This window comes from Syngnathus floridae, chromosome 18, assembly GCF_059516105.1.
Source record: "Syngnathus floridae isolate MCC-2025c chromosome 18, RoL_Sflo_1.0, whole genome shotgun sequence".
Taxonomy (NCBI): domain Eukaryota; kingdom Metazoa; phylum Chordata; class Actinopteri; order Syngnathiformes; family Syngnathidae; genus Syngnathus; species Syngnathus floridae.
The window spans coordinates 5,373,290-5,400,543 of record NC_142430.1 but is presented as its reverse complement, the minus strand read 5'-3'; the positions used below and the strand labels follow the sequence as shown (position 1 = coordinate 5,400,543).

The following is a 27,254-nucleotide window of genomic DNA, read 5'->3' as shown; positions in this document are numbered from 1 at the left end:
CTTATTCCCGGTTTGACATGGGAGGAGCAAAATGGGATGTTAACCCATTTTCTTTCCTCTCGCTCTCTCACTCTCTCGGTTTCTCCTCCTCAAGATGAAATATGAAACCTGGACCATTTGAGTCCAGCTTGTCCCACGGGTTCCCAGATCTTCTAGTGCCAACAACGCTCTGCTTCTTCACCTCCTTTTTGCCCCACTTTCAACATGTTTTGACTCTCTGACAGGAAACTTTCCCCCCATTTTTAATCGTTTTCGCAAAGACACCGACTACACTTTTTCTTTGTTTCTTCCTTGCATCCGTTTCATTCAAAAGCTGACTGGTGGGATGTGAGAACACTGTTTATCAGAGTGTGTTTTTACCACGCCGCAAAGGAACTACTTTTTTTTCACCCCGAACAAAAGAAGAAATGGTGCCAAGATTATTGTGGAGCATGTCTCTTGCTCTGCTTCTGTTTGGATTATTTTTGCTCACTTCATCATCGGCCAGAGCAGAACCGGAGTTGCTGGATGAAGAGGAGGAAGAAGAGAGTTCTTGTCAAGGCGCTTTTGACCTCTATTTTGTGCTTGATAAGTAAGTTTGGATTAATTTTGTGAATACTTAAATTCAATTGTCCAAAACATTTTGGTGCTTCTACTGCTTAATTAGTGTCAGAAATTGGATTTCTAAAAGATGATGACTGCGCCATGAGTTTTAATGTGCATCGCTACATCCATGTGCATGGGGGTGACGCAACAGAGGAGGAGGTCTTGTGGTTTGCTGAATCAGCAGAAAGAGGAGCGACTGTTTGGATGATACAGTCATGTTCTCTGTAGCCAAATCTAGAATTCACACACAAATCCTTTTAAACAAAGACCTACTCGCAATGCCTACTACTTTTTCTTGTTTGCAAAGAGAATGCTCAGCCATTACCCTGTCATTTGCGCTGCCTGTACTCCCACATTGGAAAAACGCTGTGGTTTAGTGACATCTCCGCAACGTGGAGCAGACTGCCAGTGAAGAAAATTAAACGGTGAAAAAAAAATTTTTGCATTCCTCCATTTGAGGGGTTTCACGGCTCATAAAAAGGCACTCATAAATACACTATAATTTATAGTAGAGTTAGCAATGAATAATCATTGCAAAGTCCACCACAATAGCACTTCCACACACTTTCAAATTTAATCAAGCAAAATAATTGAATGAACATCAATTGATTATCAACTACCAACTCCCATTTACTGATCTATGGAGACCTGAAAGGGCATGAGTGACTGACTAGCGTATAGAAAAACCTAGTGATAACTTGAACAAAATATAGGACAGCATCTAGGCCTGTTTTTGATAGCTTTGTGACATAGCGTCTCAAGGTATCGGGCGAATGTCTTTATCAGGAATATACAATCTTCTAACCACACAGATTTATGTTTGGCGTGCTGTGCCCACAAGCATCTGCTGCACAACTCGAATCAAAAGTTACGTACATGACAGAGCTGCTATCCAGATGTGGAGGCCATTGTTGACTCGCTTTGTTGACTAAAACACAGGCCCATGCTAAGAATAACATGAATATAGGCTGCTGCTATTGTTAGCTCTTGTGCCAGCTGCAGCCTGCTCCATGGCAGACTTGTGATTTACATGCAGACATGGATGGTAGACTTAAATCAAGAGGAAGCTCTCCAGAAATCTAACTAAAGCTACGCCCAGCCTCATCCCTAGGGTGTTTTATTTTATTTTTTTGCAGACACAGCATCAACCAGGCTTAATCCATATGGAACAGAGAATGGTAGGACTTTTCATGACTGACAAAAATCTTTTCCTGAGGATTTGAATAAAAACCCCAAACCCAACACTGCGGGTACCGACTGAATGGGGTAGGATATTTTATCTCCAAATAAGCGATTATAGTTGGTTTTACCACTGACGTGAAGAGTTTAATGACCGTATTTTATGGCTCCATCCAGAGTGCTGGAAAGGAGCAGCATCTACTCATCCCCCCCACTAGCTGTCTTGTGTTTGTTTATACTACAAAATACAACAGTTTTATAGTGAAGTGGAACAGATAATTATCTTATTGTGTTATTGTAGTTGTTTTAACATAAATGTTACCTCAACTCTTTATCTTTGATTTTCCTGGCATTAGTATGAGTTATGGGGTGTACATTGGATGGAGGATTTATATGGCATGGTGTAATGCAACCATAAAATGTTTCCATGTGCATTGGAACGAATGATGTTCTAGCCTCTTAACCACGATCAAAGTTATTTTGAGGCCGCAATCTCTTGATACCCGCTTCTACAATGTAAGCACATTCTACTAGATTAGATACGAGAGAGCATAAGTATGGTATGCGTTCATATCCACTTTGCTTTTTGCATAATATATAATTATATTGATGATGTGGTCATCTCTATTTTAGATAATTGGGGACAAGCGGTATAGAAAATCGATGGATGGATGGATGGATGGATGAATTGCATACCTACTGTTTTCATAGTTAAAATTAAACGTTAAAGAGCTAATAAAACTGAAATGTAAAGATGGAATGTCTCTCTACTTTGTATATCCCATTTCAGTTGCATGTATATATGTGCATGCACTCAGCAGTGCTCCAGTAAAGAGTCGTAGTGTAGCACTCGCTGTAAAAGTAGGTTAGTGGTTTTAAACAAACAAATCTTTGTGCCCAGTCAGTTGAATTGGAGCGGCATTATTGGCTCCAGACTGGGGTGGTCTGGATAGGCCCAGCTGGAATGGCAGAAAGCCGTCTCGGTCGCTGTAGGGATTTTTGAAATTTTATTTTTCCTTCTTCCACACTTTGAAGCGTGAGAATGGAGCCGAAAGCCACAAAGACTCCAGAGTCAGACCAACAGGGCTTTTTTCCCCATATGCTGTCATCCACCCTCGCTGAGGTCCAGTCCACTCTGGCTTAACCTCAACTAAACAAAAACTAGGCTGTAATATGCAGAGGTCTCCATAACTTGGCATTATTTCTTCAATTGTGTAAATGTAGAAAAATGTTTGAACCTAATCTGTGATAGGCAGGTTTTTACATTAGTCATGCCCATGTCCATTTTTATTTCCAATGGTGATTGTCATATTTTCAGTAACTGGATTAAAATACATAAATAATGCATAAATCTCAGTTTAAGTGATAAATATTATTTTCAATTAATTCAAAACATTGTGCATACAGCATACACAATTACAAAGTCAGTTTACCATAATATGGTCACTTTAGATTGTGTTATCGGATGACAATGATACAACAGCTGCAAACATTTAGATTCCACAATTCAGCTGAAAATGAAGGGCTTCATTTAAATGCTCTGAAGAAAGTATTTTACAACAAGCTCTTTTTTGTATATCTCCTTTTTCGAGTACTGAAAATGTGGAAAGGTCTTTCTTCCCTCGCAATCTCATTTGTTTTTCTCTCTTATTTTGACTTTCAACCTCCCCCTACAAAGGAGTAACTGACTCATTTTGTTTTCCACATCGAGACATCGGTGTTTTACCTACTCAGCAAGATAGCGTTAATAGTGCAGTGGAGAATACCAGTTCTGAGCTATTTTGACTTTTTTGCCAGCTGTGTTGAAAGCAGGTTGCAACACACACAACTTGGCACTCAAATGGAAGCCTTTCATCAATCTTTGTCACAATATCTAGCGAGCCATAGACCCATCAGAGTTTTCACATGACCTCACCTCTAATCTGCGCGTAATCCCAAAGGCAAAGTCCTTCAACATAGAAAACCTTGCTGCAGCAACATGTGGGAAAATGGTGGACAACATTGTTTCCAACTGACTGTTCTCACCAAGTGCTATGACTGTCAGTGACCATGAAATTTTGTTGCCTAGTGATTTAGCCATAATACAGTGTATTCTCACTCTCCCACAAAGGAATAATATGCCATGATCAGGAAGTTTCTCACACTGATGAATACAAAGCGATCTCATAAAAATTAATATGAGAACGCTGTAAAAGGTCTCATAAGTACTTAGCTAGGACAGGCTTCAGTTTACCCACTACCCCAGGGATGGGGAACTCTGCTCCTCAAGGGCCATTATCCTTAAAATAAGCCTGTGAAGTCCACCTATTGAGGACCTGCTCTCAACATCTAGGTTTTGTGGATGCCTGATGGTTTGTGATGATGTAACTTGGCCTCAAACGCTTCGTCTACACATTCTAATACCCCCTCACCTTTGACAGACCCCAAACCACTTTAGTTTCGGGCTTGGGTTAGACCACCAAATTATGATTTCAAAAGAAATTAGTGGAGGGAGAGCACTCCAGATAAAATAATAGTCACACAGAATGGACCCACTTCCTTTCTCCCAGTGGTGTTTGAACAGGTGAGCAAAACTGCAAGCTCGACCTCAGTCCCAGGATGCCGGCCACCTCACACAATGGGAGTAATCCAAGTTAAACAAGAAGTATTAGCAAATAAACCTCATGCTAAATATTCACATATGATATTTTCATATGACTACTCTGGAAAAGGAAACAATCTGCTCCAAAATATTGTCGAGTTGTTTTACGTAGCAATCTGTCTGGCTGTGTGTGAAATCCTTCTACATGTGCTTACACCATATGAACATTGTTTATCTTTAAGGTCTTGTCCTCTTCTTAGCTCAGTCAGCATTACGGGAAAGGCTTAGTGTGTTTGTGTGTGTGTTGGGGGATTTATCTGAACAAGAAGGGACAAAATGCTGACTTAAAACCTTGGCCACCATTTACGCAAGCAGACGCCGGAGTTCATGGAGTCCATGTCATTGTGGAAGACCTCTCTGTTTTGGGTGGAGATATTTGCAGCCTGTGTGGTCTGCATGGGGAATTCTAAAGCTCAATCATAGAGGGAGAGCATTGCTATAATCTGCTATTGTCCTCCTCACTCGGAGTATGAGTCAACCCCGAGCTGTTTTCAGCTCATCATGTATATGATGAGACTTGGCATGACAAAATATTCTCTATGTACGATGATCTCAGTGAATGGACAGTATTTGATGTTCCTGCAGCACTGTGCATGAGTGGGTAGCACTATTGCCTCACCCAGCAAGGTTCAGAAGGTTTGCATTTGATTCCAGAGCTTGTGTGGGTTGTCTCTTGGAAATTCAACTTCCTTTTACAGTCCAAAGACCTTTGTTGGGTTAATTGAGAAGGCTTGACATGTCCATGTGTGCGAACTCTCTCTCTCACCCTATACATTCAAATCGAGAGACATCCAATCGGGAGGGAGTTAACCCAAGTGAGCACTGTGGGAAAACCGGTGTTGTGCTACAACAGCAACACATGTTGGCCGGTTTCTGTCCAATATTGTTACATCAGTCGGTCAGCACCTACAAAAACATTCTGTCTCCCTTGAACTTGAGTAGGCGTCATCATCTGCATGGAGTTGTCGTTTTACCACAGTCGATTAGCTCATTTCCGATAAGGCAAGGGTTTGTTTTTGTGTTTCAGGTCTGGCAGTGTGCAGAATCACTGGGATGAAATCTACTATTTTGTGGAAAATTTAGCTGAGAAATTCAAAAGGTAAGATGCTATCAACTGGAGGTGCAATAATTAATCAACAATTAATCCGTTATCGCTTTAATCAACTTTTGATGATCAAGGAATTGTTTGTATACTTTTTGAATTAAAATTTTTCCAAATGTTCTGAAGTTCAACTTCTCTACAGTATACTGTATATTCTCTCTTTTCTAAAGTCTTCTATGAAACAGGACTGATTATCTTGGGAAAATAATGAGCAACATTTTGGCCAATTTCATGACATCATGAACCAAACCAGTATCTTAATCATTATTAATTCACATTAGTGCATTTTCTGAACAGTCAATTTGAACTGTCATGTTTTTGAATAAAAAGATAAAAATTAAAACATGCTTTTATATCCAATTCATTGACAAAATAATCAACAGACTAATCGAATGTCAAAATAATAGTTGCAGCCTTACTATCAACAGTCAGCTACTGCACTATTTTAAGGCCAATATTCATGTTTTGTGTGCACTTCCAAAAATTCAAGTGGACCATATGAGGTCGTGAAACTATTTTACGATTGTGGACACTTTGAAAATGTCTTTCCTCTCCTTTGGACTTCCTGAAGCCCCATGACGTTCTACACAGAGGAACACACACATACTGAGTCATAAAATGAAGTGTATCCTGACATCCCATCATATGTTGAAACACTTAGCTGGCTAATGTTTCAATCAGTTGAGCTGTTAAATTAGCAGAAGTGACTTTTAACATTTACCAAAAAGCCTCATTTGCTCATTCTATCCTCTGTTTTCCCCCAGTCCCATGCTTAGGATGTCCTTCATAACATTCTCCTCAAGCGCATCAACCATCTTAAAACTTACAGAGAAAAGGTAAGATTGTTTTGACCATCCACATTATTAATGACATTAAAGCTGAGGAGGCTAAAGTCCCAAACCGCATGACAGTGCAATGCCGCATGCTCTCACGCAAAAGGAAGCAATCGTCAGCAAACCTAATTCAAAGCATGGCACCAGAGTGAAAGCAGATGTTGCCCTGGAGACACATGGTTTTAAATGAACGTGTGGGGCTGTTACTGCGTGAAACCGCTTTGCTTTTTTTGATAACCTGATAAAAAAAAAAAAAGGACACTAATTCAAAGCAAACACATACGGATGTGTTCTCTTTTGCAGAGTGGACATCCAAAAAGGGCTGAATGCACTGAAAAGAGAGACTCCAGGTGGAGATACATTTATGCACCTTGGACTTTATAAGGTAGGCAATTAAGCTCTGTATTATTTATTAACGAAAGAGTCAAATGGCGAGTAGTGCACACTGTCTAGTGTTTATAAAATATAAATATCATTCTGACCAACCTATCTCCTTGTTAAAGGCAAATGAGCAGATATACCAGGAGAACTTTGGTGAGCACCTACTGACTAATCACTAACAGGGTATAACAAACAATAAAGACACAATAAGCAACACTGAGATCTGAACACTATTTTCATAATTATTCAAAGGGCGCATTCCTTATTGGCACCCTTCATTTTTTTTCAGATTTTGTAGTGGCTGTACCATCACTGTTCTTATTTTGCAGGCAAGGCCAGCGTAATTATAGCACTGACAGACGGAGAACTGCAAGAACATCAACTTATCGACGCACAGCAAGAGGTTAGCAACCGCACCATTAAAGTGGCACACGTTTTACACGTTACACTTTACGGGAAGCCAGGGAACACCCGTTGTTTGATTACTTGTTTTTCTGGGAATAATTCACATTGCGCCCTGTTTTACAACAGGCCGAGCGAGCCAGGTCTCTCGGTGCCATTGTGTATTGTGTTGGCGTTAAAGACTTCAATGAGACTCAGGTATCTTATGCAATTTGTTTTGAACTACAAATTGATCAACATTGTGTTGTTTTTGTCACTTGAGAGCACTACAATTTAGATTTGTTGCATGACAATGCATTTAAATACTGTCTTGATGTTCAACAGCAGGTTTATTTCTTTATGTATTTATTAAATACCATTGATGTTTCATAGAGTGGATATATTCGTAAGGTTTACTATTGTAGTTTGACAATTATTAGAAAGGAGATTAACATTAACCTTGTATCAATTAGGTACTTTTTAAAATCATAATTAATTTTCTCTTGTATTTTTCTACTCCCACCTGATGTCCTGGTCATGGATAAATATAGCTGGCGACTATTGCAGACACCATCGAACATGTGTTTCCTGTTTTGGGAGGCTTCCACGCCCTCCGAGGTGTTATCGATTCGGTAAATATAAAGCTATATGGTATAAAGAAAGCCAACAACTGTATTGTGTAAAATTTGCATTGTGCTGCTGAAGTCATATGATACAAGCTGTGAGGTTTTGACAAATCTTGTGTGATGCAAACGTACAACGTAAAAGATGTATGACGTGAAAATATATATTTTTTCCCCTTCAGATTATTAAGAAATCTTGCATTGAGATCTTGGCAGCTGAGCCATCCAGCGTATGTGCAGGAGGTGGGGCAGCATACACACGAGCGTACACACACAAACTAGAAAAACTGCGTTGATCTAAATCAAACTGATTAAATCTAGGGATTTTACATTGATACAATATGCACTTGACTGTGATTACTAATCTTATGTTCCCAATATATTGGCATGTAACCAGAGACATTCCAAGTGGTGGTGCGAGGCAACGGGTTCCTCCATGGCAGGGACATCAACCAGGTCCTGTGCAGCTTTAAAATTAACGATACCATCACAATCAGTAAGTAGACATCAATAGTTTTGATTCCGCAGTTGTGGACCTAACTTACATGTGAAAGTGAAAATTTGCTCTATTTGATTTGTGTAGATGAGAAGCCTGCAAGTGTAGAAAACACCTTCCTGCTATGTCCAGCTCCTGTCATTGAGGAAGTCGGAAAGTAAGTTTTTTTGAAACAGCATATTGAAATTGTCTTTTTGTATCCAAACATTCAAGTCAGTTTTCCAGTGTGTCCCCTTTAAAGACTTCCACAATGTCTTCTAAGGGCAAACATTTTTCCTCTTAACATGGAAAAGCAGTGTCACATGTATATTGGTACATACATACTACACACCTGACCCTATCCCTGCCTTTTTTTCTGAATTCCAGAGCTGCTTAGTAAAATATAAGAAGCTTTGTGCATTTGTTACAAAAATGCAGTAAGACTTAATCTCTTGTAGCAAATGAAGACTTCCATATTTAATGAAGCACAGCCACGGAGTTATAAATGACTTATTTGTAATGTCACATGGCTGCAACAGAAGAAAATGAAAAGACAATTTACAGATGATGTTGAAGATATTAACGTGGTAGCAGCAATTCTGGAGACATTTCATCATGCGTCCCACTTAAAAATCCTACGTAACTTTCCATGGCTTCATGCATCACCACCTAACCATCTGCTACTCCAACCATCTTTCTACACCATCCTTCTTCCTCCCTGCTCCTTAACATTTGCTGCCAGTGTGGCTTCACAACCCACAAACTATCTACGCCTCCTTGCATGTCATTTTCTTTCCATATTTCACAGTGTCCCTCAAAAAAAAAAAAAAGTTTGTCATCTCATCAGCTTTACCAGTCTAGCTGGGCCGATCAAAGCCGCATAGCAACGAGTGGGGGTCTTTCAAACGTGAGGCCATTTGTTGTGTTTGCACACATCTCGTTTCACAGCATGGCGGAGAGCCTGCAGGGAGAGCCCTCTTGCATCTTTGCGGCACAACTGGCCATTAAAAATATTTTTGCATGTCGGAATGTCAGTTAAAAAACTGGAGGCTGGTTTTCTTCAGACAAATCCGTAATTTTGTCATTCAGTGGGATATTTTAAGGCCTTTTAAATGCATCCAGATGGAAATATTTTGAACTTGAATCTCATTTCTCATGTTTCCATAAATGTACATTTTACGAGTTAGCCTAAAGTAGGCTAAGCTACTCATCTACCAGATCTATCGCATACCAATTTTTAACACGGATGGTGGTAGAGGGGGATTAGAGTAGTTTGAATTAAACTGTAATTATGGAATTATTAATTAAGTGGCCTGAATAAACATGTTTGAACATGCTTGGAGAAGGGCTACACTCTATTCTTGTTTTTTCTTTAGTTGCCGTCCTGCACTTTCACTTTATCACATATGTTGCAGATTATCATCAGTATTTGTGATGTGGATAACTAAACCACATCTGGAAAAAGCCAACCGCCTCATATATATCGCACATCAAACAGTCATTTTTTTTTGCTCACTTGATGTACTTTAATGGCAATGTCAACATCATATGCAGGGTTCTGTTCATGAACTGCAGCCACTAAGCGTTCCCTTATCGTCACCCTTTCTTATAAGCCAGACTTCTTTGTGTGTCAATGTTCAAGCAGCTTTATCAGTTGGGTGGCCTGTTTTCCATCTGCTAAACTTCTTTCATGTTCACCTGGTTCAACAAGGGAGGGGTTTGGGGTGGGGGTGTCCAAAAGCGTCCACATGTTTTTAGGGAGCTCACTGCCAAAGGATCACCAGAGGTCAGGATTTTGCAGAATTGTTTTTCCACCCTTGGAGGAGGAAATGATTTAGGGCATCATGAGGGCTTAGTAAATTATTAAATTAAAACAAAAATAGGGGCCTAAATGATCCTTAAGAACTGGAGACGTTTGAATGTTTCTATTTGTTTTATTAGTTCCTATTGAAATCCACCCAATGTTTTTGTGCTGCTTTTTGTCAAACACATTTAAGGGGCCTTTGTGTTTTGTTGTTAACGTCTCTAAGCAAGTTTGACGTTACTTACTTACGATCTTATGGCTCAGTGACATTTGGTGCCAAGTTCAATGACTTCATTCGAATAGACATCAGACTGAATCGAAACATACTTGGCATTGACTCTCATGTTCAATTAAATTGTCATTGTTTTGTTTCAGGGTTATTTATCTTCAAGTGAGCATGAACGACGGTCTGTCTTTCATCAGCAGTAATGTGCACATCAACACCACAGAGTGTGTAAGTAGCAGCTTATATTTTAATTGTGTTTCTAAAAGGAGGGTTGAGATCTTTATTCATAGCATGTGGGTTCAATCATCTTCTGTCCTCTTTAACTGTAGCCCAGTATAAGCACAATTTCTGAACATTAAGGGAAACAAATCAGTACTGCAAATAAGTCACATGTAATTTCCAAATTATGCTCTGCAAAAGTAGTGGAGTCAAATTGCGTCATACATGTGCCAGCTAATCAGCAATTTTTATGGAACTCACAAATGTACTATTTGCCTTCTAGGAAACAGTTCATCAGTCCCCGACCATGTCTATGACGGCGTTACCGCTGATTTCTGATAAATAGTCTGTGTCTTTGCCCGCAAGATATGAAGGCTTAAGTTGACCTACATCTGATCCTCATCTGTGGTACCGTAATGGGAACCATACTTAGCTCACGGACATTAAGCTTAAAGTTACTGATGGATTCGCTTAGGGATCTCCCAGATTACATGAATTGCTGTCATTGAGTTGGGGAATAAAAAAAAATACAAACACTAGATTGACCACTGACAGTAGAAGCCTGAAGGCAGCCTTTCTACTCATGTGTAAAGTTGTTGACTTCAGCAATGATTATAACCGTCACTATTTTTCTTGTATAACTTAACTTTCCATTACTTATATTGCCTCTAATGCGATTGCTTCTCTTGATTTGGAGGCGTTATTGCGCAAGATCTTTCCACAGTCGTGTCCAGAGGCTATGCCTGGATGTCATTTCAATTTACCCGGTTGTTTGACTGAGGGGTGGTGCAAGGGTAGAGTCAAGAGGATACAAATTACATAGTTTCTGGTGGTTTCCTGTCAGGTTCTGGTCCATTGCAACACTCAGATATTCAAGTCACCTTCACTGTACCTTAAAGGTTACCATATCTTGTCAATGAGTATTGTGGTCTTGATTCTAATGTCTGAGACAAGATCATATAATTTCTGTTTGTCATCTTTTAAATACTATGCTATGCATGTCTTTCACAGTTTGATGGCACCATTCTTCTAATCACCCTGCTGGTGTTGTTTCTCCTACTGGCCCTACTGCTTATGTGGTGGTTCTGGCCTCTCTGCTGCACAGTGGTAAGAACATTTAAAGGAAAAGTTGGTCTAAAAACTACAGGAAGGGTACAGGCTCTCCAAAACGCTCTCAAAAGCAAAACTATGTTGTTTTCATCTCTTGTGAACATAAACTATGTATGCTGCTTTTCCAGGTGATCAAAGAACCTCCTCCTCCACCTCCTCCTGAGCCCGTAAGTTGAAAAATACCAATAAGAGGAAAATATTTAGGGAAAGGTGAAATACTGTATATGGTAGCATTCCATCCAAAAGTCTTTGAAGTAGATTATTGTGCTGTATGGCTATAATAGGAGTCAGATGATGAAGATGGTCTGCCAAAGAAGAAGTGGCCCACTGTGGATGCCTCATATTATGGCGGAAGAGGAATCGGAGGGATCAAGAGGATGGAGGTAATGCATGGTACTGATATATTAAGTAGCAAGTAAAACTATAAACGGTCACTCCTGTCTTAAAGGTACGTTGGGGCGGAAAGGGATCCACCGAGGAGGGAGCAAAGCTGGAGAAGCCGAAGAACGCGGTGGTGAAAATGCCAGAGCAGGAATACGAACCTTTTGAGCCCAAACCCAAGAAATCTCCCAAGAAGCCACCTCAGAACCGGAAGTGGTACACACCCATTCGGGTAAAGAGCGCCACAAGTGTGCTTTTATTCATACATAATAGAAAAGGGATCCAGTGTAGTCAGCAAAAGTAGTGATTGGAAAGTGTTTTAAGTGGATGAGCATGATATTCATCATACTGTATCAACAGGTTTTCCGAAATAGAGATGTGGGTCTCCTCTGACATCCAAAGAAATAAACAAACATCCACTCCAAACACTGAACCATTATTAGACCTGGCGTCAGTTGTGTTTGTGTTTTTAGTGTGCACAAAGAACTCTATGTAACAACACCGGTCATTCGTAGAGAAGCAGTGTTATCTGTACACACTGCCGGCGTATTTGGACATGACTCCTCCACTGCTGTAATTCATGGTGAAAGGCGACACCCCGCAGTCAGCAGTAGGAAAATGTCCAGTCACTATGCATGCTGACTAGACTCACCTTATGTAAGGAAAGAACATTCCAGTACACTTAGGTTCACAGCTACGGTTATATAATATTACATTGAATCTCATTATTCCCATGTCAAAATGCAATTCATTGCATTAACTAACCACAAGTATGTTACAAAGGGATTAAGTATGATTCATAGTGAACATCATGACCGTAACAGCGGCAGACATGGTATCTGTAAAGCCCGGATTGTATGGCACAGAGATGACGATTTTAATTGTTAAATGGATGTCCCATCTGTGTTATTCAGGGTAAACTGGATGCTATATGGGCACTGTTTCGTCGTGGGTACGACCAGGTCTCTTTGATGAGACCCCAGCCGGGTGATCATGTGAGTAGCCACCCGCACTTCATCTGTTTCCTACCTCTTACTCATATATTTGCTCTTAAATTGACTTAAGCTCCTCTGATTTTCAACCAAACGCTGTGTAACAAGATTTGAGAAGACTAAAAGCAAAATTGTGTATATTGGCACTACTAGGAAACTAAAATGGTGCCTTGAGCTTTGTTTCCAGAAGTTAATAAAATTACCCATCCACACGTCAACACTGAAGATTCAATATCAAACCTCAAAGATGTTTTTCTCCAAGAAGTCAAGTTTGACTGACGTAAATTGCAATTTGTGTGTAGAACCAAGGTCCAAATAGTGTCATGTACAGCAGTAATGAAACAGCTGTTGACTGAATGAACAAGAATTCCGTAGCAACACTAATGCCCACTTGTGCGCCACTATTTATTTTAAGAATGTCCAAATTTTGGACTGTGCAAGCGCATTTTCCCAAATAAAGCTCAGGTAACGCGTCTTCAAATCAAAGGATTAAATTAAAAGATGCTTGTTTCCACTCGGAGTGAAATACAGCATTCCAGTGCCTGGAAATGAGCTAGCCTGGAGCTATTTCTAAGGCTTCATTGCAAACCGCATTTGACTTTAGTGGAAAATGGCATGATTTCGTCTTGAAGGCAAACGTTGCGTCATGCCTCGCCAGTGCAAGTCACCAAGTAGAGACGTGCCAATGACGGAAATTGAATCTTTTTTGTGTCTGCCAGTTTGCAAAGCTGATGGCGACTTTTAGTCGCTTAGGGCAAAAAGAGTTGTACATGTTCCTGTTAAAAGAATTATTGGAGCATTTTCTGCAAGGAGAGGCATGATTTTAACTGGTCCTTGGATCAGGACAGATTAAGATTGTAGCTGAATGAATAAAAGCAAATGATAGTATTTCAAAAACTGCTGAAACACTTGAGGGATAAAAGGAATATACTATAACCACAAATACTCTCAAGGATTTAACTTTACCTTTCAGATCTGATTTTTCTGAACTCAGACAAGATCTTATCTGGTTTCTAATACAAAGACTGCAGGCTTTAAAAATAAACTATGGGAATCTCTGTGACTGGCCGCTATCGAGCTACAAGGATGACATAGCGCCAGCAATCACACACCCTCTGACGCCCATTTCTGGTTCGTAATGTGAAGCAGGTGTTAAAATGTAGGAGTCGACTTGGGGGAGACATTAGCCAGTAGGAGTGAACCAGACGGGGAGAGGAAGGAAGACGGGATGAGTAATCGGTCCTTTTTCGGCTTCAAACGCACTAGAATACTGAAATTAAAACCCATGGGATCTCTTGAAAGTTTTTGTTTCATACACTAGCGAGGAACACCTCACAATCGTGGAGTCTGTGGCTCGACCAAACTGTGGATTTAAAATCGCAAATATTGAGCAGGTTTAACTTTTAGGATTGTTTGCAGGGTTGCGGAAAGCTAGGGAAAAAAAAGATTCTCAGAGTGACAACAGTTAAAAACCACTGCGCTCAACATGTCGGACGAGTTAAGTCACAGACATGGAAGTCTTGAAGATTCCACACACACCAACACACACACATGCACACACAGCCCTTTCAGCTCTTGCCTGCAATAAACTCAGTAACCTCTGCTTCGAACCACATCATTTATGTTGACGTCAGAGCATGCATGAGGCTAAGCTACAAACACAAAAGATGACTACACACAGACACATGATCAAAAATCACTTAGTTGTGACTTCCTCTGCACATCTTATTCATTTAACACAAGTCTCCCCAGGAGGCATTTAACTCTCTAAAGAGTCAATGAGGTAATGCCCGTGGCATACAACTGCACCAATTTCCATCGTATTTTCTGAAAATTTTAACAAATAAAAAGTCTAACCAAAAATAATGGAATGTTTCTAATAACTGTAGGGATTAGACAACCAGTTGAAAAGAACAAATACAACACTGGAAAGTGCCCCCGCGGCTCCCCCTCTAGCTCTGCCAGTGTTAAAAGTACGTGACTTTATTTAACTTCAGGGTCGGTGCATCAACTTCACGAGAGTGAAAGCGGGGTCCCAACCGGCCAGGTCGGCACCACGCAGCCCCATCCACACCCCCTCACCGCCACCGCCGCAGCCTGACTACCACCACGTCCCAGACTCCCCCGTCACTTCAAGCCCTCCGTCCAGAGCACCGCCCGTGGTCCAGCTACCACCGGGTCCCCCGCCATCCCGCATGCCCCCCGGGCTTCACTGCCCACCGCCGTCACGTCCACCACCTAGCCTGCGACCATGAATGACATCCCCCACGCTTTCCCGCGGCCCCGCCCCTCTCATGGACCCATTTTGACTTCACTGACTGACTGACCCACCCTGTTGACCACCACCTTCAGTCTACAGTTGGTCCTCCACCCTGGGATTCTTTTGCTATTCACCAAACAACACCAGCCTGACCAGATATCAGTTCATTTTGTTCTAATGTAGAAAATCTGTCAAGTCAAACAGCCTAGAGTTTTATATCATACTACTTGAGGCTTTAAAGTCTTACCTTAAAGACTTACCTTCAAGACTTACCTTAAAGACTTACCTTAAAGACTTACCGTCTTGTTTGCAATGTATGTTTCACCAAGGGTGCTATTAAACACTATAAGGGACCATTTCATTTTTTGAAAGCCCTCAGATGGCTTTACACAATTTATGAAAGAACTCAGCAATCATATAAATGTTTATTATCACCCCTCACTGAGAACATATTTTAATGAGCAATAACTTTTTAATGAACAAGCACATTTTTATCAGTGTTTTGCACACCATTTAACGGTTTGCCTTGTAGTTTAACTTTTGTACAAAGTGAACGGGGTGATGCAGGGAATTGTTTAACAGGATAATTGTTGCAGGACAGCAAAACCTATTGGGACCAAAGTCAACAGATGATTCATTGGATGTTTTTTTAATCAACTACTGAGTTGTGCCTATGCCATCGAGAAGTGAATGAAGTTAAGAATCTGGGAATTATTTTTCCAAAATTGATTGGGTTGAGTTCAATTAGCCAAAATGCTGGTATTATTTTTGTCAATGTATTTTTTTTTTTTTTGAGGCAACAACATACTAAAGAACAATTTCTTAATTCAGGAAATCATTTTGAAAGACAGACATTTTTGTAATATGTTTTGACAGGGAAGTGTACAGAAGTTTTTTTCCTAAAATATGTGTTTTCATTATATTTTTATGATGTGTTTTTGGTTGTTGTTTTTTCTCTTTGAGGCTTTGGATTTTGTCCTTATACCATGTGATTTGATTTACAACACGACAATATGTAATTTTTGGTTATTTAGGTTCATTTTAAATCTGCACACATAGACTGCTGGAACACAGTACTCTGTTTTTGTTTGCATTTATGGAATTTAAAAGTCATGAATCCAAGCTGCCATAAATCAGGTTAATGACTCTCCTCGACTTTTTGTGGCTCAATCCTGATTCTCTACTTTTGTATTATGCTATGTCTGCATTTTTTTTTTTTAAATCAACAGTCACATTGCAACTGCAGGGCAGTTCACGGAGCAACTAATTTATTTCCTGAGCGAAATAGAGGAGAGTACTTGAATAATCGACAAGGTGTCCAACCACCGATTATAAACACTGTGCACAGAGTCTAAACTAGGTTGCCAGTCAGACGAGGCCTAGCAGCTTTTTCAACAAATTCAGGTTATAACACACCTTAGTATTTCGATTTGGGTAAAATGTGCACTCACAGGGGCACATTAGGTCTTGTTGGAAGTGATGTATTCGATTGCATTATGTTGTTGTAATGTAGTGTCCAGTGAATGAGATTTGGCAATTATTTTGGCTGGAGGGATTGAAAAATGAAAAATAATCCTTTCATATGCAGTGCCCTATGAATTGATGTTTTATTTTTTGTTTTCTTCTATAACTTGATTGTGTCTCTTATTGTGTACTTAAATCAGTTATGCCATGGTTTCACAGAATACATAGATAATTGTTGCTTTAAATCAATTTTCAGCAGGAAAACTTATTACATTTCCCTCGCTATTTTGGCACTTCAAATTACAAGTATCAAATCAGAAAACTCAAATGCTTGATTAAAGTATTTATATCAATTACATGCAATCATTTTTATTGACTTTATCATTAACCACTTGTCTTCTATTGTGTGTAGTAATCATTATTATCCTCACGGTGATTTTGAATGAATTTTTAATGTGGCCATATGTCATTGTGATTGTTTGGATTCAAGCTTTCAGAGTGGCTAAAACAAGGTGAACCTCAAGCATCTCTGGCCTTTTGTATTTCCTAATGCAGGAATTCCATTAAGGGAAACATCTACAGTGGCTTACATGTGGGTATGTGACATTTTTAAGAGGCATGTGTTATGCTAATCAGTGCAGTATAAAAAAAAAAGCAGTAGCGATGCAATTATGAAAGACGTATATGATTTCTTGACTGGTTTGATCTTTTAAACTGTATCAATAAAGGTTGACTTCCAAGCTTCTATCAGGCTGCTTCTACTGAATCTAAATGTTATTGTGGAGTGTAAGAGGGGTTTGCCTGTCCACATTTACCACGTTTGCAGGGGATAAGGGTTCCATTCACAGGAGTACGAGGGGTGGAGTCTTTTTTTTTTTGCCAGAGGTTTACACATTAAGGGCTGTGTGTTGAGTGATTTGGGTTGGGACAGTAAATTCAGATTGCAAGATGTACAATAGCACTTACCTTGTAGAAACATTTCAGGTCTTCAGTGTTGTCCGAGTAGTTGACATTTTACCTACCGTGTTCTGCTGTAGCAGGAATAACAAATGTATTTGTGTTTCTGGTACAATATTGCCCACCCGTTTAATACTTTGTGTGGAGTGTGAAGTCTATTTTTTCCCCTTATATTAAGCAAAGTGGGTTGAGAGATGTTTTAAGGCATGGGCTCTATCCAAAACATGAGGATGAAGAAACTGAGGAGGGAAAATTTGCTTTTTGTCTCCAATTTCATTGATGACATGTTTACGGCTGTTTGGTTTTCCCTCTCCGGCGCTGTCTCTCATCCTTTCTTTCTTAGTGACCCAGACAAATGAAAGCACTTGGGAATGCGCTGATGTTTCAACTCGGTCTCGCGTTACCCCCAGACTGAAACTCACTGACCTGATACAAAAACACCATGCGGCGAGGTTGGTATGATGCATCATTATTTCCTGGATTTTCTTGGTAACCATGGCGACTCAAATAAACGCCAAAACATTCCCTGTCTTGGAACCTCTTTGTACTGCTGCAAGGGAGAGGGGGGGGGAATTTAATTGGTGCTTCCTGGCTATAATCACAATTTGTTATGTGCACTCTTGCTATATTGCATAAATCTGCTATAATGCGACAAAACTCCTCAACTCACCTCAACATACTCCTTGACACCTGGATGCCACCAGAGGGCGCCTAAGCACAAAAAAATATTTTTAGCAAATATTATGTAGAATTAATTCCAACACAAAATCTGGGAATAAATTAATTTGCAAATACTGAAACATGAATATGTAGGGTGTTCCAAAGTATTAAGGAGTCTGCTTCTCCACTAGATGGGATGAAAGTGGTGTGATGCAAACGTGGCACACACACACACACTCTCCTCTTCTTTTCCCCTGCTTTCCTGCCAAAGTAACCACTCAGGCCCGGGGGCAACTTGTGTGGCAGAGAATCTACTCCCACCCCCACAGTCACCCTTTCCTTCCACTCACATCTGCAACAGAGCCTCGCTTTTAACAGTGGGGACGTGTATCATATCCCTTGAAAGCAAGACCTATGACATCACTATGAAGGGTCAATAGGGTGGTTTCATGATTAGATTAAGTGGTGACCAGTATAAAGGGATAGGCTGAATACGATAAAAGTGGTGGAGGGAAATGTGTGGAAAAATTAGTAAGTATTCCACCAAAAACTTTTTTTGTCATGCACAAGCAGCAGGAGAGTTCAGGAAGCCAATCCTTGCCTTTTTCCATTTTAGTGGTTCTGCTAAGACGTCACAGTGTTACTTTTCCCCCGCTAAAAAATGTGATGAATGCGAATTCGCCATCTGTCCGCGGTGAACGTCTGATGCCCGCCAAGCAATCCCGACTGCGCAACATGATAGCTCAAGAGGCAGTGACAGCAATTGTCATTTTCCACTGCCGTGCCCTGTCGTGCGGCTTGGACAGAGCTTTATGTAGGCCACTTTTCTGAAGATGCGTGTGTTTTTCAATCAGGAGAGTGCCACTAAGGGATTCTCTTCTGTCAGAAGAAAGTGATTTAAATGGTGTTGTGGAGAAAATAAAAGCTGCTAATGCTATCTGACTGGCTGACTGAGTATTCAGATGCACTATTTAAATCAAGACTTAATTGGCAAAACATTAGGACTTTATTTTTGAAACAGTATATTTTGTTTAATAACATTTTTCAACTTTTTTTCCAAATACTTCTTCAATAAGAATCCTTGTCACTGTGCAGCTGAATGACGATTTCCTTTACATGTGTGCATACGGCTCAGTTTTTTTTAAGCCCACATACAGTATATGAATTGAGCAGCTTTCCAGAAAACCACAGCGAAAGGAGCTCGAGGGAATGTTTAAGTCAAACCTGCAATTTTCAGGTTCGACTCGTCTCCCCTCCCCTTTCGCTAAGCTTCGAGCCCCCGCAGCGTCACGTTTCCCCACAACTGTGGGAAAGTGAGGGTTAGACAAACCTGCAAGGCCTCCAGAAGATTCTCCTAAGCTTCAGTCTGCTACAAGAAAATCTCACTTCCTGATTGGCTGGCTTGCAAATAAGGATATGTGTGTATTTAGTGTGCGCTATTGTGGGGGGGCACACTTGGCAACATCTTATGTAAACATCAAATTGGGTAATTGGTTCTTTTGGATAAAACAAAAACAATGTGTTGTAATAAAAACCTTAACACGATGGGATGGAAAAACACACAAATAAAGAAAATACCACTGTGTGCTCTAAAATTAATTTTCTTCATTTCTAAAGATACTCAAATATGATTGAGGCAATTATGCTATGTGGCTGACAATAAAAAAAATATTAATTCACAATACTACCAAATTATTTAATTTAATAGATAAATATGAAAATAAATATATATATTTTAAATTTTATATTACAAGACATTTGCTCATGTAAGAGCTCAATGGAGCTGATACCGGATCAGAAAAGGCCACACATTGAACAACCCTGTTCTAGATGATCATTAAATAAAATGAACAAGAACTCATTCTGGTATGGAATTACCTTCTCTGTCCTTGGTCTATCTTCCATTGGCTGTGGTCCTACTGGGCCCTGTGACCAATCCCGTCAGACTACAGAGGGTGACCAAGTTCACTTCGGGGGTTACAGTAAAAGCTCTGCAGGTGACAAACACAGTCTAGATTTAGTTTGTTTACCTAACAAACTACTTACCTAGTAGACATAAGAGTACGGTGAGAGTAGGAGATGGAGGATTAAGCTGCCATAACAAGGCTATACAAACACTTTGGATTTTGAGAGGATTTGACTCCTTTCTATCTATTTTGGTGGGAAACTTTGCATAACAATCTGATGTATTAATAACCATCAGAACATTATATCACTTTTGATACTTTTTCTTTGGAAATCAACAATCAAATAGCAATCAATTGGTAAAAACAGATTTGGCAACATTTAGCATCTTCAATTGACAATGTTAGAATGGGATGAAAAACAGAAGCAATTAAAGCTTGACTATGACATTGTTATACAAGTAAAAGTGAAAGGCAGTCAACACCAGGGTTTGTATGTGTCTTTATTGTTCAAACTAATTAATCACAGTTTTGTTGGGACTCACCATGCCTGAAAACTCATCAATTCTTGCACGTGTTTGTTTTCCGGGGAAAATGTATGTATTTTATGGGCTCCATGGGAACATGTCCCGCCAACTCAGTAAAGTTCCTTGAAAGAAAGACAAAGAAAAAGGTCAAGTCACATAGTGCAAGTCACAAGTATGTTTCAAGTTAAGTCTTAAGGAAATTACTATGGTGAAACCAAGCTAGCTAGTCAAGCCCAGAGATGTCAAATCCAGTTCCAGAAAGTAAATAACCCAGCCAGGGTTTGGCTTTAGCCGCAGGTGCTACACCAAGTTAGCAGAAGCCAAACTCTGGCAGAGTTTCCTGCGATAAAATATTTATCACCACAACACAAAAAGTACATTGTCTCTGATAATTAAAATGGCCGTTTTCATCTTTATAGCGAACAACAACTTAAAGAGTGTGAATACTAACACTATTAAGTTTAGCTTACCTGTATCCAATGAATGAAAGGCAACGTCCAGAAACTTCGAGTTTCAAAACATTTATGTTGGTAAGTCTTTTTTCAGTTTTTATTGAACATTTAATTCAAATGTATTCACTTTTGGTCATTATTTTATCCTCAAAGTCTTTGACCCTGTCCAAATACTCACCCTTGTGTGCTTGCCTCCCGTTTCGCACTTTTCGCGCCCTTGTTCCACACTTTTCCGGGTTTTACCAAAATAGCGGGAAACTGGGGACGTTCGATAAAATTCCCGTTTCTGTGCCCCAAAAAATATTTGTTATTGTAAATATTTATCCATCAATTATATGGAATTACATTTACATTGCAATCGAATATAAAGCTTTTGCTTTTGTATTATTTTCCATATTGGATGACGCATTCCAACATGGCGGCAAGTTAATGACGTATCAAAGTCTGCAGTTTTGTCACACTTGTACCCGACGCACTTAAAATAGTATGCACTTCACTGAAGTTCGTATCGTTGCCGAGGTTACCAGATTGATGACACGCTCATAAATAAAATATTCATTCATATCTTGTGGTTTTTTTTTTTTTAAGAGAGAGGGCTACACCCAAAATTGGGTGTTATGTGACGTAATTTAAACACTGGTTTCATGCATATGCTATTCACATGAACAAAGAATCTAAAGAAAAATAAATCAAACGTACACAGTCCATGCCCTGTGGACATTGTGAGCCCCCTCTAAACCTCATTGACTACAGTGGTGCTGGTGCTTTGAAAAAAGTGTAGAATGGGCTGAGACATGCAGAGTGACCACAAACATGAAGCTCCCAGTGAAATTCCACTGTCAATAGGGGCTTTTTCTCCGGGTCTGCTTGCATGCACCACATCCTCCACAGATCCGCAAGTGACTAACTTGGGTTTGCAGAAAGGGGGAGTTGGTGGTGCAATGCTTTCAAAGGATAATGGCATTCATTTTCCAGTTTACAGCCCTTATAGTTCATTGTATAGATGAGGAGCGTCATCTAGTGGTAGATTAGAACACTTGCATTTTATTGCTGTGCATTTATGGTAGTCCTTGGTGTACGACGTATGGAGGTTATGAATGGCTCTTTATTAGATTGCCTTACATTATATACTTTAATTTTATTTTTTTTATGAAAATCTATTTGTTTATTATAATCACTACTGGTGGTTTGGATTGGTTAAAACTTGAGTCAAAATCATTTTGGGGAAAAATAGGAATTCTGAATTAAGATCCGTTTAGTTAATGTATTGGAAGTGTTATTGAGGCACCATATTAACTCACATTGATTTCAAAACTAACAAAAATATGACCTGGTTAGTCATCGCCTTACTGAAACAAATGTGACAAAACCCCACCCTTCATGATAAACTGACTCATGAATAAATAGAACATGATAAAGGTTCAAAAAAGAAAAAAAATGACATAGGCAATTTGTAATAATTATTTATTTTGTAAAAAGATGAGCTCCCAGGTAAAAGGTCAGGGCAACAGCTTGGAATACAAAGTGTTAAAGGTAAACAAACAATGGACAATTGCGTCTGCTGATTCATACAAGAAGTGTCGTGTCCGTTCCTGCTCGGATATGAAACACATACACAAAGCTGGTATTCTATCAAATGCATGGTCATCTAGGCCTATGTCTAGAGTGTATTTATTGCACATAGAGAAATTCCTTAATCAAGTTTGCATAATGAATAAGAAACCTACTCATAGCAAGAAGCTCTGGCTAACAAGTTGATAAATACAGAAATCTTGCTATGGTGAGGTGGGGTTAAAATGTATTTCTATGATTGTACTATTTAAAAAAAAAAATACAAGACATTGCAATCCAATGATATTGCCTGTTTTAAGAGACAATATCGACATAATAACAGCATAAATCAAGTTTGACAGCGACCAGCAGCACACTGTGTAAAGGCAAGTCATGAGACACAAGATGAGTCACTGCATTGCACAGGAATCAGATTTAAGTTCAAGTGGAGTAACACTTTTGCTACGGGGTTTTTTTCCAGCTTGAAAAATTCACCTGATAGCTATTTAATAGCAATAAATTGTTTTGTTGTAGTTTTGCTCCAGCAAACGGGACAGTTTGCCTTTCAGACAAAACAAACTCGTGATGTGCAGCGCTACAGTATATAAGAGAGCATACTGCTATCTGCAAACGGCAAGTCAAAACAGGTTTTGTTTTTTCTGGAATTGTTACTCTGCTGCAGTTTTGTGCTTAAGAACACCTAAGTCCAACGAGGACTAGTTAGGAGTTTCTACCGAGGAGCGGTTTCTACCGGGCCGTAACGACATCTGGTTACTGGACTGATATATTACCGTGGAGAAAAAAACAGCAAGAACAAAACAAATAGGACCTCGATAGTGTCAATGCCGGACATCTTATTTAGAAAAGAATTCTTAATTTCCTGTATAAGCAACTGAAGTTCCTGAAGAAGTCCGCACAAACACACCCAAACAATTGTTAAAAAGGGCAGCTTAGATTGTTGTCGTTTTTTTTAAAGGGGCTGGACTAGCAATTCAACTTTCCACGTGGACATGAACCCTTTTTTGTTTTGTTTGATAGAAGGCACGCAAACACCTTCGAGAGTTCTCTTAAAATGTGCAAAAAAAAGCTCCATTGTTGTCATTTTCACAATATAAGGAACTATTAAAGAGATTGTTATCCTGGATTGCGGTGACATAAATGAGTCCATCGATGCCCGCACAAACACCTCCTCACGTTTTCCCCATTGGCACCGAGCAAGCGTTGGTAAAAGGGCAAAGGTCAGAGAATTGCGTGCGTAGTGGTGGCTTTATTCCACTGAAGGTCCTGTTTTGGACCTCAGCTATTCTGTTTCAGGACTGCTGCTGCTGGTGGTTGCTGCAGGTGACATCTTGGGTTGAGCCTGAGGGTTGACGATGACCTGAATAACAAAGTCCTTTTGGATCTTGGTGTCTTGCAGCCGTGTCTTGTCCGTAAGAAGTTTTCCCGAGAAGAACCAGCGCTGGTGGGCGGCCTCGATGTCCTCCTGGGCGTGCAGCTGCTTCTTCAGCTGACCGATAGTGTCCGTCATGCTGGCGCTCAGACGCAGGTCCTTACCCGTGGACAGGCGCACCTGCAGGAAACATTTTTTTGTTTTTTTTAGTGATGTTTGAAGAATATTTTTGGATTAACTGTTGTTCGACAGTCAAATAAATCCTCATGCAGATTTGAGGATGGAAGGGATTAAATCCAAGTGTACCTTCAGCTGAAATTCCTTCTTGGGCGCGACGGGCAGTTGGGGGCTGTCGCTGTGATCGTCATCGCTGCGTTCTGAAATGAGGTTGACGGGCGGAGCCAGGCAATAGACTGGCAGCTGATAACGATTGCCGAGTTCGTCGTAACACTCCGTCAGAGTACCTGGGGAAAAAAAAAATCAGAGTTTGCAAAAGTAGTTTTTTTTGTAGCATTGTGTATTATGGCTCACCGTGCGGCAGGGTGATACTGGCGCCGTCGACGATGGCTTGGGCCAGCTCGTGGTCGTTACACTCCAGAGCCACGGCGGCAGCCTTCAGGGCATCCCAGATCTCCTTGCGGCCATCAAAAGCCGGGGCTGTGTCCCAAAATTCGTCGCGCTTACTCCGTAGTTGGCCCTCAGTCATTGGATACTCGCTCTTCCACTTGGGTCGATCTTTCTTTAGCGGCTCATTACGAGCTGTAAACAGAAAAGGAACCAAAACGGTTTTATTTTATGGCTCTATTGATAGCACACACTGGCAAAAAAGTACACCTCATAAAATTTGTTTGGAAAATGAGCAGGTTATGACGTCATTTTAATTGCCGTGCATTGGCTTGACTAGAGAACATCCAGCACAAATCTTACTCTTCAAGACTCCATTCAGCGTTTACAATATGCATGAAGCATGTGTCGCTGTTATCCATGGAACTTTACTTGTGTTTCCCCCTGTCATTAAATATTTACCTTAAGCACTTATCTAATAGACCGCCGGGTGCGTGCACATTTTTAGCACAATGGTTTTCAATCCCTTTAAGAAAAATGTGTAAGCTTGTATCATCAGTCAAATGACCAACCTTAATTAATTCCCAGAGATTGGAAGCGATGGGAAATGAGGAGTTTAAATTTTAAAAAAAAAAGGCAAATCCAAGACGGTCGCCTTTCTTTCAAACTAATTATTTATCACGCAGGCGGGTTTCGGAGGACATGGTGTCAGGGTGTAAGATTTAAATCCACGCGGCTTCCTCGCAAGCACCAACAATTTTTAAAATGCTTTTTCTGCATTACATACAGAAAAATGGCATAAATGCAGGCTGCAAACTGTATATAATGCTATAGACCATGAACACAAAGGATATATACTTTAAGAAGATACGGGCTGGTTCCCTTAAAATACTGCTTATCATTACAACGCATCGGCCTTCTGTGACTTCAGATAAAAATAACACACAGTTCAGCCTCTAACACAGTAGATTTGAAGTGTTTAAAAGTTTGGGAAGGCCTCTTTGAGAAGATGAGCTTCTAAATTCTAAAAATAACACTGAAAGAAGTTCAGCCAAATGGGATAATGGAAAATGTATGCTTGTTGAACAGCAAAACAACATTCACCAGTGTTGTCTTCAAAGCCTCTAACCGCCGAATAATTAAAAGGAATTTTTGTGTTATGCTGAGCCAAATTTCTTTTGAATTGTTCTCTGGGTCAGAAACTATGCAGCCGTATAAAAAGCATGTCTGCGTGCTGCTCCAGTTTAGTCTGGTCGCTAATATAATATTAAGTCTTGATTTTCATGTAGGAAAGAAAATCAAAAAATGGCATTTTTTCTTTTGAAGAATGTGCAATTCCAAGAAAGTAGCAGACGTAATTAACCACTACAATAATAATAACTGCATCACATGCATTCTTACTGATATCAGAAATTAATTCACAAAAGTATCTGTAAAAATCAGTTTCAAGCTTTGCAATGCTGCAGAGTTATCAAAATCAAAATTAATATACATGTGAGTGCATCTGAGTGCGTCTTCTACCCTTGGACACCAGAACCTCAATGACCCAGTAATTTGATGAGTGAAACACAATCACAAGTGGTCAACGTCACATTTCCCATTAAAAATGTTTCCTACTCCTGACATGATGTTCTTACCTCCTCGACCACCGTTTCTGGAAGAACCTCTGCTCTGTGTATCATCCCATCGTTCCCAGTATCTTCCCACACATCCTCCCATGGTTGGATGGGATTCACTCTGCTTCAAGGCGTCCTACTAACTCTGCAGGGGCCCCATTACAAACTGTAGCCCCGCAAGGAGGACTGGCAGCGGGTTTTGATGTTGCAAGCCAAGTGTTGAGATCACTGCGTGTTACCTGGATCAGTTGTTGCCACGATTAAAGAGCGTCACAACTCGTGGGCCACAGTACTAAGAGTCAAATACTTTGTAAATTAACACAGCGACTCCGTTTTCTTTCAAAACGTCCAGCCTAAAAATCAAGGACCGATCAAAGAGTGTTTTTCTTTCTTACTGTCCCCCGTTGTGATGTTGACAAATCGTCCACTTTTCTCGCCCCAAGCTAATCATGTTAGCCAGTTAGCTTCCTCGTCAGGAAAACACCAACTTCAAGCACGAGAGGTATTTCCCCAACAGTTTTTCTTCGATCGTGGAGATGATCGGAAACTACTGTTTTCCCCCACGGCTATTTTCTTTTATGATTGTCCACGATTGTGTCAATTAATATGAATTCCCTATTTAAATTCTTAAATATCATTCCTCTTCCAGCAAAAGGTTACTGACGGTGGAGCTCGACTCCACTGAACTTTTTTTTGCGCCTGCGCATTCGCTAAGGTGATGATATGTTCAGGTGAATCAGGGTAAAAGGAAACTAAAAAAAAAATAATGTGTACAGAATGCTACAGTTGCTTATGCTCGCGACCAATTACATCAAAATGTCAATGATGGAGGGTTGTACAAGTTGTGTGTTTGAATACGTTCTTTTTAAATCTAAAATCAACATTTGGATGTCACGACTCAACTTTGTGCGCAGTTGAGTGTTACCACTGGTTCCCGTATTAAGACTGGTGCACTAGTTAGGGACTTAGTCAGCCTG

At 40.1% G+C, this 27,254-nt stretch overlaps 2 protein-coding genes and 1 long non-coding RNA gene across 3 annotated transcripts; 1 reads left to right on the top strand and 2 right to left on the bottom strand.

Annotated features, from left to right (window-relative positions):
- The first annotated feature begins 75 nt into the window (after positions 1–75).
- On the top strand, positions 76–17,019 carry antxr1c (ANTXR cell adhesion molecule 1c). The gene is made up of 18 exons (XM_088360453.1): positions 76–571; positions 5,433–5,504; positions 6,272–6,343; positions 6,644–6,725; positions 6,844–6,874; positions 7,051–7,124; positions 7,253–7,321; positions 7,654–7,734; positions 7,908–7,968; positions 8,123–8,221; positions 8,309–8,378; positions 10,380–10,458; positions 11,461–11,556; positions 11,688–11,726; positions 11,844–11,942; positions 12,008–12,172; positions 12,855–12,935; positions 14,930–17,019. Exons 1-18 carry the CDS (start codon positions 408–410, stop codon positions 15,185–15,187), a joined length of 1,692 nt encoding a protein of 563 aa, XP_088216579.1. The 5' UTR covers positions 76–407; the 3' UTR covers positions 15,188–17,019.
- A 593-nt stretch (positions 17,020–17,612) lies between these two features.
- Positions 17,613–21,566, bottom strand: LOC148382457 (uncharacterized). Its single transcript, XR_015854105.1, has 6 exons — positions 21,335–21,566; positions 20,723–20,826; positions 20,152–20,264; positions 18,284–18,324; positions 18,040–18,163; positions 17,613–17,687 (listed from the first exon to the last, which is right to left on the bottom strand). It is a non-coding gene; the product is annotated as an uncharacterized LOC148382457 (long non-coding RNA).
- A 1,037-nt stretch (positions 21,567–22,603) lies between these two features.
- Positions 22,604–26,987, bottom strand: ubtd1b (ubiquitin domain containing 1b). The gene is made up of 4 exons (XM_088360456.1): positions 26,299–26,987; positions 24,629–24,856; positions 24,404–24,561; positions 22,604–24,277 (listed from the first exon to the last, which is right to left on the bottom strand). Exons 1-4 carry the CDS (start codon positions 26,378–26,380, stop codon positions 24,008–24,010), a joined length of 738 nt encoding a protein of 245 aa, XP_088216582.1. The 5' UTR covers positions 26,381–26,987; the 3' UTR covers positions 22,604–24,007.
- Between the last annotated feature and the right edge of the window lie 267 nt (positions 26,988–27,254).